The sequence below is a fragment of the Heterocephalus glaber genome, unplaced genomic scaffold (genome assembly GCF_053883595.1).
Source record: "Heterocephalus glaber isolate CG9 unplaced genomic scaffold, H.glaber_assembly_v1.0 deba00001564, whole genome shotgun sequence".
Lineage (NCBI taxonomy): Eukaryota > Metazoa > Chordata > Mammalia > Rodentia > Bathyergidae > Heterocephalus > Heterocephalus glaber.
In genome coordinates, this window is record NW_028258351.1 from 11,046,550 (window position 1) to 11,058,324 (window position 11,775).

Below are 11,775 nucleotides of genomic sequence, written 5' to 3' on the forward strand. Positions count from 1 at the left end.
ATAGATGCCTAAGGAGTATTTTGTACTGGTAACTTTCCCATCTACAGAAAAGGTACCTTGATGATGAAAGAAAGAGAACAGAACTTTTACATTACTGATCCTCCAAAGTGGTTCATTTAGGGCTCTTACCTATCTCTAGTGCTATCATCTTAACACATTCACTATGAGGCAGGAATTTATACATCTCACTCGCTGGCAGGCAGCCTGAACCATGATGGTACAGGTCAGCAGGAATGGGTTATTAACCTTACATTTGTATTGTACATATTTCACAAAACATTAAAAACTTTTTACAATTGGTCCTTAAATATTCTCATGCACTCATAAATTGCTTTCTCAACCATCAAGAATAAAAAACCTTATATATCTCCCTCGCCTCTGTGTTTTAAGTCAAATTTACCATATCTGATTATTTTTTAATGATTACAAAATGTCAGCATTCTGAATGCTTGATGTGCTTCAGTGCAAAATTATCTGGGCAAGATACATTAACTCAATTTAAAATGAACATTTCAACCAAACACACAACTCACATCAATCTCTTAATTTCACAGGATTTTGTTTCAAGTGACTATACTGTACTAGACAATTTCAAAATTAAAGCTTCACCTCCAAAAGTTAGGATCTGGAGTTAGAAGTCTTTGAAGACAATTCAAAGAGAATTTCACTAAAATAGGCATCCTGAATACTTCAAAGAGGCAACAGTTCCATGTCCTGGGTATGTGCAGTAAGAGCTATCATTCCAATACACTAGGGGTTTAGCTCAGTGGTAGAGCATCTGTTCAGCACATGGAAGGCCCTGTGTTCAATCCCCAGTACCAAAAACAACTGCAAAGTTATGGACTGGTAAAATATTATGATACTGCAATTTTAAGAATACGAAGGCACAGGCTACAAAAGAAAAAGATTTAAAAAAAAAAATTCTCAGACTTCCTGAGAATTTTTAAATATTGTGCATCAAAGACACTGTCAGCTGGGAAGGAGGATCACAAGTTTGAGCCTAGCCTAGGCAAACTTAGCAAGACATGGTTTCAAAATAAAAATGGGCTGGGATGTAGCTCTGCATGAAAGCCCTGGGTTCAATCCCCAACACTGGGAGCGGGGAAAAAAAGGACAATCTGCAGAATGAGAGAAAACATTTAGAAATCCTATCTGAAAACGAAGTCCAGAACATACAGAGAGCCCCTAAATCTCAACAAAGTATATCCAGGACCAGAAGTGAGGATATGTATCTGTAATCCCAGCTATTCTGGAGGTCGAGAAATTGGAACCCTCGAACAGTTGGTGGCACAATGTAAAAACAGCTGCTGTGGAAAACAGTACAATTCCTGAAAAACTCAGAATTACCCTATTATTGGTAATTCTAATTTTGGGTATAAATCCCCAAATAATTGGAAGTAGGGTCTCAAAGTTATTATTTCTACTCCCATGCTCACAGCAGCATTTCTGTACTAACAATAGCTAAACTGTGGAGCAACTCAAGTGTCCATCCTAGATAAATGAATAAATGTGATATATAACATACACAGAATATTATTCAGCTTTTAAAAGGAATGAAGTTCTTACATATGCTACCAACAGGAATGAACTTTCAGGATGTTTTGCCTATAGGAAATAGCCAGTCACTAAAAGACAAAATAGTGGCTAGAAGTGTCGTTGAGTGATAGAGTGTGTCCTTAGCATGTAGAAGGCCTTGGGTTCTATCCAAAATACAGAGGGGACAAGGGGTGAGGGGTAATGATATTGAGCTGAGCATGGAGGCCTGCAATCCCAGCACTGGGAGGCTAAGGCAGGAGGATCACTCTGAGTTTGAAGCCAGCCTAAAGTATGGTCAAGATCCTACTTCAAAAAAACAAAAGGGCTGGGGATTTAGCTCAGTAGTGCCAACGCCTGCCTTGCAAGCACACAAGATCCTGCGTTCGATCCCCAGTACAAAAAAAACACAAACCACTGAACTCTACACTTAAAGATGGCTACGATGATACATTTATAAGCATTTTACACAATAAAAAAACCAAAAAGGACTGCATCTCTCCTACCCAAAAACCCTACCTATAAACGTGGGATTAAAAAAAAAAAAAAAAGATATTTTGAGACAGGATCTCACTATGTAGTTGAGGTTGATCTTGAGTTCACGGTGATCCTCATGCTTCAGACTCCTGAGTGGTGGGGGATACAGGCAAGCACCACTACGCCTATCTGATGACTAAGTATTCAAGTACAGCCTGTACTTGTAGTCCTAGCCAAGCTAAAGCAGGATCTTTTGAGCCCAAGAGTTCAAGGCACACCTAGGCAACACAATAAACCCTTGCTTTTTAAATAAATAAATAAGCTTGTTTTGTTTTTTTTTTTTTGCAATGTTGTGGATAGAAAGGAGGGCCTTCTTAATGCTAGGCAAGTGCTCTCTCCCACTGAGCACCTTCACCTCCAACAGTCATTTCTTCAGGAAAGTTAGTGGCATCATCTAAAAAACTAGAAGAAAAATCCCCAAAACTAGAATTTCCGGCAGTCCTTTTTTATGCTTTATTGTATCTTTTCATGCTGAATATTTAGATTTTTAAAAATCTTCAGCACTTAAAGCTGCAAAAGTAGAATCCTTAGCTCAGTGTGGTGCTGCAATCAGTTCCAAGTACTGAAAAAACAAAACAAAACAAAACTGGCCCTTCGGCAATTTGGAAGTGTGTTTTGACACTTCAGTAAGAATAGTGCTTTTTTTTTTTAAAGTGACTAGAAATTAACTGCATTATATATTTTAAATTTAACTCTAGACAACTCCTCTTCAATCACTGTGGCCAAGGCAGGCCAAAAGTTGGACATGCAGGAACATTAAACTAAGAAAATACAGGTGGTTTTAATATTCCAGTAAATCCAACTGATTATTACTTCTTTTAAGGTTTAGGAAAACTTTAAAAACTACAAAATTCAAGTTAATCCACTGTACTAAATTAAAACAAAACAAAACTTTTCAATAACACCAGCAAAGTCAACATTTGTTTACCTCAACCATTAATTTCATACTTATTTTGCCTATCTACAAGAAAAATGAAAATAGAATAACTAGAAAAACAAATCAATACTGTACTATTTAAAAGGGTCTGCAAATTTACACAAAAAATCCTTTGCGGCTGGCTTGGACAAAGTAATAAGGCTCCCATCTCTTTAAAAAATAAAATCATATATATCACCACCTAATGGAGTAATATCTCAATTTTTTTAGAGATGGTGCGAGAATATAACACATTGAGATATCCGCAGGCTCACACAATGACAGAAGTACAAGACACTTTTAACTCGCCTGACAGAATTTAACTTACATATAATTAAATACATCCTAACACTAAAAACTTTTTTGGGGCCTACTTTTCTAAAAACATCCAGCTCCTGTGTTAACTCCCATTTACTTCCAAGACTGGCAAATTTTATCTGCCAGGCTATCTACTCATAACTTCCATAAATAGATCCTACTATTTATTCCCATTTTTTAAAGGGAAAAAATATACAAAAACATGCTTATTTTTACTTGAGTTGAAAACTAGGTAATATGCTGAAAAGTCACAAACAACTTTGCTATTCATCTCTGAAGCAATGATCTCGTCCAAGGAGAATCAGCAATTACCTCATCCCTACAATCTGGTATGTTCCCAGCTCCTGCAGTTGTAAGTCACTGACTAAAGGGTGTTGCTGTGAGGAAGGACAGATGAGGTGGAAGGGGTGTTAAGACTGAAAACCACTGTTCTCAAAAGCAGAATCATTCACTTAACCTCATTATTTGCTCTTAAGGATTTAAATTAGTTATGCCATTCACCAAATTCTTTATAGATAATCACATTCTAAAAGTTATTAGCATGAAACTTGGTAATTTTTTTCCCCCTTCCAATTAGAGTCACAGTCTTGATAAACTCTCCAGACTGGCCTCTAACTCCTAGGCTCAACCAATCCTCTTGCCTCAGCCTCCTAAGTCCTCACTGCATTCAGCATAGATCTCTTTCACATGGGCTTGAATCCAAAGAGCCTGTTCTCTATAGCACTGATGAATAAATGTGCTTGCCACTGTAGTTTGTCTAAATTACTTTCTAGTTACCATTCAGCATCCTTATTCCTTTTTATACAGTAAATGGACCTTTTTTGGACCCTCCTCAAAAGCTGTTCCTCCTCACTTTAAGCAAATTGAACTATTAAATGCGTCACTAAGGGGCCAGGGATTTAGCTCAGTGGCACTGTGCCTGCCTTGCAAGCACAAGGTCCTGAGTTCGAGCTCCTGGCACCCCCCCCCCAACAAAAAACACTTCACTAAGCAGCAGGGAAATATGTTTGAAGAATATATTTTTAACTCTTATTGTAGGTGTTCAAGACGAAATATATTATCATCCTTTTAGGCAAGTCCTTTGCCTCCCCCCGTACCTCTATGCTTTGAACTAGACAGAAGGTCTGTTATACCTGTCTATATAAAAATAAATGCTCTTAAGTTGGAAAAGTGAACATTCTAAAATTTTAATACTATTTCCAAAGATCCTGAATTATGAGTTTGACACTAGATGGTTATCCAGTCATTCTCAACTAAGCTCTGAAAAATCTCAGAATCTCTTACATAGTTTTCAAAATTGACTTATTGCCAACACCACATATAAACTGGTTAGTAAGAATTTTTGTATAGAAAGAAATGAATTACCTTTAGTGTGATATACAATAGCAGCCCTCGGGTCAAAAGAACCCCAGCTATCATTCCTTTCTAGGCCTCTCTGGTATCTCTGTTCTTTGGCGGAGCCTAACAAAGTGTTCGTAGGAGATGCCAGAGGATTTTGACTTTCTATTTCATAGTCCTTTGAGAGAAACACTAAAGCACCTTGACTATTGGTGTCTGCTTTTTGCAGGTCACCTATATGACTGGGTTCCAAGGATAAGGCTCCACTCTCACTAGTAGTCCCAGGTTTTAGAATGCTACCCAGAACTTGAGGACTAGTCCGTTTCTCCAACTCATAAGCCTTGGGAAACACAGGATGCTCAGTTCCTGAGGGGATTATTTCAGCACCCTGTGAAACCAAAGTGGCAGGATATTCTCCTTGAAATGTCACCTCCATCGCTTTATGATCTGATGACTTCCCAATAACAGTCTCAGGGCCAGCACTGGGCTCATTTATAAACGATAAACCCCACTGATTCTGGAAAATATCCCCCAGGTTTTGCTGATCTGTCTGGGAGGGCAGATCCACTTGTGCTGTACTCAACAGCACACTTTGCATATTTGAAGGGTAGATAAAAAGGCTAGATTTAATTTGTTCAACAGCTGCTGAAGTTAGACTCATGTCCTGTAGAACTGAATCAGTTCCAGAAGAGATGGGTGTTAGCGTATTAGCAGCAGTCGTTAGCAGTGGCTGACCCCCTGGAGGATACACGCTTGCATCAGTCCCTGCTAAAACAGGCCCATTAGAAAAACTGGCAGAAGTAACAGATTTCAGCGCTGACATAGGGACCTGGGATAATCGACTTGAAGACTGGGTCTGAGTTTCCCCAGTAGATGATGAAGAGGATGAAGATGAAGATGGTGACACAGAAGAGTTCTGTACAGTTTTGTTGAGGTTTTCCTTAACTTTGCTTGCATAACTTATTTTAGGAACTATTTTAGCACTGCTATTGTCCACTGGAAAAACTGGAGGTGGTTTAAATAGGGTCCATGAGTCCTCTTTGGAGGCAACAGCCGAGGAATGCTTTCCTTTGGGCCGATCATCAAACTTCTTGTTCACACCAGATTTAATATCTGAGCTTTTACGAAGCATATCACCCATAGCAGGTTTTCCTCGAGTCGTTCCTCCAGGTCCAGTTTCATACTTCCAAATGGGCTTTGAACCATCTACTCGATTTCCCTTTTGTTCACTATAGTCAGGCTTGAAAGTTTCAAGTCCCTGTTTTAAGGGTGGGGCACTAGTCTCTGGTTGCATTATTTTGTCCTGGACTAAATTAAGGTTTTCACAACCCTTAGCACTATTGCGCCTAGCTTTCCTTTTTTTAGGAGTGGTATATCCACTTTCTGATCCACTACCATCATTATCTGCGCCTTTGCCCATATAACCATTAGTAATATAGGCTGAATTATTTGTTACAACACCATTTGGAATTGCTACAGTATCGGTCTTATCTACAGACTGGTTTTCTCCAGATTTATTTTCGTAAGACTTTCCATTCTTTTTGTCCATACTGTTTTTCTGAATGAAATTCTTAGTTTTAATTCCTGTCTTCCCAAAGGTGCCAGTTTTCACAGTCTGCTTCAGACTAGTATCAACAACTTGCTGGTTGCCATTAAGGACCCTGGAAATAGGGTTGGTAGCTTCATCAGAACCCAAGTTCTTTAAAGATATTTCTCTTTCTCCAGCATTACCGTTTATTTCACCATAGCCTGAGGGAGAGAAAAAAAAAAACTTTAAAATTACCACATTTAAATCACAGTAGTACCTAATATTTTAGGACTGTTTATTTACTATATGACACTATACTGAGCTGTAGCTTTGGTATTATTTCACACCTGTTTAACATTTTACAGATTAGAAAATGAAACTTACTACTGCTAAGCAAAAAGGTGGAACTGAGACATGATTCAAACCAGTGTCTGAGATCAGAGAACAAGACCTTTAATCAGTAAGCCCTAATACTGCTCAACAGAATCCATCTACACACCATTCATTCCCTCAAGGACATTATAAAATTTTCTTTACAGTTTACAGTAAAGCTACCCTCTAGGCATAAACCTAACTTTACTTATACAGAAACAGTAAAAGGTTAGAGCTGGCATAGCTGAATGGTATAGCATTTGCCTACTGTGTTAAGAGAACTGGGAGGAAAAAAAAAAAGATATGTTTCAGGACTGGGCATGTAGCTCAACTGGTACAGTACTTCTTGCCTAGCATGCCAAGAGGTCCTGGATTTGTTGCCCAGCACTGCATAAATAAAATAAAATAATATAAAGTAAAATAAAAAAATAAATGTTTTCTTTATTCTACATTTGGGTAAGGAGACTCTCAGAGATAAAGTAACTTGCCCAGGTCACAAAGTGGAAGAACTGGAAATCTGAACTCCAGGCTATCTGGGACCCAAGGTTTCCTATCACCAACACCACACCACACTCAAAAGATGCAGTGAGAAAATATATACTAACGGAACTCCAAAGAAAGGAATTTGATTTTAAAAAGTGTTAATGGTATTCAGATAAAAGTAGACTTCAACCACTAAAAACATAAACAATTAACTATTACCACAGTGATTTAATTGAGTCACAACTTTCCCCATTCCCTTACTAGTAAAATGTGTTATCCACTTTTCTATCAAAGTTCACAAAGCATCCTGAGGTCAAGCCATTACAAACAGATGCCCAATATGTTCATTTAAGGCAGTTTTTCAAGGTGCATGGCTAAAAAGAATACTAAATTATTCACCTTTAACACTTTCGTTCATGCTTTTAGGCATTTGGCCTATGAAAACTAAGACACATGAGTTGGTATATTTTTAAAAGAATTTTCTCAATTTTAATTTCCTATATGGTAAATATCAATCAATAGAACCCCCATCAATACAGCTTAAGAGGTTTTTAGCTTGAGCCAGGTCTTGCTGTATAATCCAGGCTGGCCTTGAACTCACAGCAAGCCTCCTGGCCTCAGTCTGGGTTGACTAGTATGAGCCATCAGCCCAGCACAAGTCCTTAATTTTAACAGCAGTAATAATAAGGATAATGAGGTTGGTTTTTGTTTTACATGTTGATAACCACTGCTCTGAAATAACTTGATGTGGAACAGCCTAGGAAGATTCACAACAATACTGACTAAAATTTAAGTCACTCATTCTACATCAAAGAAAATGAGAATATTCAAAATGAATAAAGATATTTTCTTCTACTGTGTGATTAAAAAAAAACAAACCATACTCAATACATAATCATTCCCAAAATAGGCACAAAATGGGTGAAATTCTATAGCATTACATGTCTGTTTTTGGCTACTGAATAAGTTATATGGATAGCTGATCAAATAAAACTTTTGGTGGAAAAATTTTAACTATAACCAGGTGTGGTCACACATGCCTATAATCCTATCACAGCACTCTGCATGGCTGAGGCAGGACTGAGTTTCAGGCCAGTCTGACCCTGTCTCAAAAAACTCAAGTACAGTATGAAATACTAAGTGCTTAGTATTCCAATGCTTAGGAATCTTCTAAAAGATTCTTTAGAAAATTTCTAAACAGAGACTCAACATTTTTCACAGATGTAAATTTACCCTTTATCAACACCACTTAACATAGTAATAAGTTAACACGTTAAACAGATGTTTATGCCCCACAGAGCTGGACTATAAATCATATTTCCCATCTCAAAGGTGAGCAATCACACAAAAAATTCTCGGTCCAAACCAAATTGAACTAAACCAGACTTCTAAGTGAACTAGAATAATTTCTTCTAAGGTTACTATTAGATGGCTAAGACATCAGACATCACCAATAAAAAAGTTCAAAAGCCACTATATTCCCACCACGTAACAAATTTCTCATTTAACTATATATTGCCCGCCCCCATGGCAACTCTGTAAAAAGTATACCAGAGAATTGCTTGCTAAAGTTTAGGTATTTAAGAAAAATGTAAACAATAGAGAATTATTGAAATAAACTCAAGGATTCCTGTTGGTTTTGCTATTTAGCGCTGCCTTGCTAATCCTATTTCAAATAGACTCAGCAAAACTTGAGTCCTGATGAATCTAGCTTTTGGATTAGAAACTGAAATTACTCAAAACATTTGATCTCTTGCGCCCTCTTCTGGATAAAGAAAAACAGCTCCTTCTTACAGGTTTGCGGGTAATGGGTCATGAAAGCCCACCTTAACGTAGTGTAATACAGTCCAAAAAGTTTTTTGTTACTAGCACTGTACACATTGAAGCAACAGTACTGTGTGACCACGGCATACACAAACTACTCACCCAAATTGTTTACATTCTCTAAAAATTGCTAAACCTAGTTTCCTTCTTATTCTTTACTACAGGGTAAAACATTTTGAGGGACCCCACTTTGAATGGTTCAGGGGCTGCTGCAATACAGAAGAGTCCTGCAAGAAAACATTAACTTAACACAATTTTTAAACCTAAACAATACTATTGCCTTATATTCCAAGCAAGCATAAGGTAGTATCTTCTCACGTTCTTGAAAAATCTGTTAAAATGACCTAGTGTTAATAGTTAAGCTGGTCCAAGCCTTTAGGATTAAACACCTAACCCACGTGCTCACTACTGCATACCATAAAACCTCAAAATGGAAAAATGACATTCAAATTACAATCTTCAAATTACATTAAGTCTACAAAGAAATGCCGTCTCTCTAGCTCTCAATAACTATTCACATTCTTCCTTACCATTCCCTTTATTTCTCAACTTATAAAGGTTTTAAAAATCTGTGAGATTATGAACTTTTAAACTTATTTCTCAAATATTGTTCCTCGCTTGATTTCTATCTCCAATTTAACGTTTGTCAGAATTATGAATTTAAGATATCGACCTCCGTTGTAAAATTTGAAAAACACCTTGCGTTTTTAACACGGAAAAAAGCATCCTCTGAGGCAAGACAGTAGCGATCCAACCTCATGGAGTCGTCACTCCAGTTCACCCTTAGTGACAAGAGGGGTCACTCCCTTCTCCATCCAATCAAACATTTGTTTAATCCCTTCCCCAGCCTCGACACTACCCAAGTCTGGCAGACACGGTTGAGTAGGGAGATAGATGGAACTAGGTTGGGGGGGGGGGCTCCTCGTTTTTTGATGAAAATGAGCTGCTAGAAGGAAAAGGCCCAAATGAAAGCCTCAGAGGCGGAGTCGTGAGCGAACCTGGCAGGATATGAGGATCCTGTGGCAGAGAAACTCGTGACCGGGAGCCTGGTTCCCGCTGGGTACCCCACCCGGCCTCAGGCACCGCCTCTACCCCAAATGAATCCCCCCGCCCCCCCAACCCTCCTACCCCGCGGAGGCCCGCGACCGCCGCCCGGGGCCTCCTTCACCCTCAGCTCTGCTGGGAGGCCGGCTCCCCGCCCAGACCGCCCAGACCGCCCGCGCCTACCGCCGCACCCGGGAGCGGGAAACGCGGCCGGCGGCGCGCGCGGCCCAGCGCAGGCCGCTCCCCTCGTGGCCGCTTCCCTCCCCCACCCCAACCGCCCCCGCCCCTCACCCCAGGGACCCGCCCGGGGCCGCGCGGCCGCCACCGGGTTACACAACCCTGCAGTCGCTGGGGGGAGGGGCGGCCTCGGAGTAGGGGGACGGAGGCGCCCTCTGGGTGCTGGGGGCGAAGCGAAGGCCGGCGGGGGCCCCGGGTCACCCGCTGCGCCGCGCCGCCGGCCCCTCGACACCCTTCCCCCTCCGCTCCTCAGTGGGCCAGAGTCGGTGACAGGAATCGGCTTCCAACATGGCGGACAGGAAGCGGCCCCGCGAGGAGGAGAGAACATTCCAGCCGCGCCGGCTCTGGGGGGAGCGGGTCTGGGGCTCCCGCCTCAGGAGAAGTTGCTGAGGTAGACTTTGGGGTCGAGCACCCAAAAAAGGCCCTTAGGGGAGGAAATGAGTCAAGAGACTCAGTGTCCAAGCCGTCCCCCCCCCCCCAGAGGGGAGCCCTAAGGCCACAGGTGGGCTTGGGGTGGCGGGTGAGGGACGACACTTTCTCAGCTCGGCCCACCTGGCCGCCCGCAAGGGTCTCGCGACACCACCCGCGTCGGGATTTGCCGGCCCTCTCCGAGTTACACCGCGAGAGATTTTCGGGGGGGGGGGGAGCACCCAGTCTCAGGGTCTCCAAATTGCGGTCGCTCCAAGGCCGCAGGAAGGTGGGCGAGAAGGTGTTCATAAGGTTGGACTTCCAAGGCCGACCTCGCGGGTCTCCCTCTGGCCGGGGCGGGGGCCGGGAAGGTCACGCTGGCCTGGGCTGGGCCTCTCCCATGCAGAAGGGAAGGAGAGGGCGCTGCAACCCTCACCGCCCTGCGAGAGCTTGGGGAGAATGAAAGGGGGCATCCCCAGGCTCGAGGGACGCACACACACCCAGATCCCGTCCGCGCTTTTCGGATCTAGCCCCACCCCCATCTCCTCGTCCCCCACCCCCAATCCCCTTCCCCCACCCGGCCTCCTCCCAGACCTGTTTTCTTCTTCGGCGTTTCCTGGTGCTGCTGGAGGGTGTGTTTCTGCTCATGTTTCAGCGGCTTTGGCTGGGCCTTGGGGCTGCCTTCGGCTCCATGCTGCAGATATTGGTGAGGCTGCTGGTGATGATGATGGTGGTGGTGGTTGTGGGTATGGTTGTAGAAATAATAATGGTGGTGATGGTGCGACTGCTGCTGCGGCTGCTGAGGGTGATGGTGTGGATGGTGGTGGCTGTGATGGTGCTGAGGCTGTGGCTGGCCGGGCTTCTCCTCCATTGAAAGCGGCTGGGACTCCCTAACTGAGGCTGTGGGCTGCTGCACCGTCAGGATCTGAGACTGCTTCTCCGAGCTCGCTCAGTATATCTGAGCGCGTCTCGCCAGCGCACTGGTTAACCGAGCGATTCTGCGAGATTGGCATCTGCACTCCAGCAATCAGAAGCCACGCTGTGCCGCAGGCCCCGCCCCTAGCCCAAATCCTCTTTCCTTCCCCCTTCTCCACTGCCTCCTGGCCAACGCCGCTTACCCTGTGCAACCTCACAGGGCCGGGCCTTCAACGTCAGCACTATGGCTCTCTCTTCTGTCGCCTTTTCTCCTTCACCACGTAGTCTGCGAACAGCACTTTCTACACTCCTCGCCGGCAAG

At 42.5% G+C, this 11,775-nt stretch overlaps 1 protein-coding gene across 1 annotated transcript in view; it reads right to left on the reverse strand.

Annotated features, from left to right (window-relative positions):
- The window catches only part of Nufip2 (nuclear FMR1 interacting protein 2), a 28,285-nt gene extending 16,750 nt beyond the window's left edge, over nt 1-11,535 (reverse strand). Inside the window, exons 1-2 of the mRNA XM_004857056.4 lie at nt 11,133-11,535; nt 4,670-6,391 (exon numbers count right to left, since the gene is read on the reverse strand). Coding sequence (XP_004857113.2) covers nt 4,670-6,391; nt 11,133-11,409 — 1,999 coding nt within the window. The 5' untranslated portion in view covers nt 11,410-11,535. The remainder of the gene's footprint in view (nt 1-4,669; nt 6,392-11,132) is intronic.
- Between the last annotated feature and the right edge of the window lie 240 nt (nt 11,536-11,775).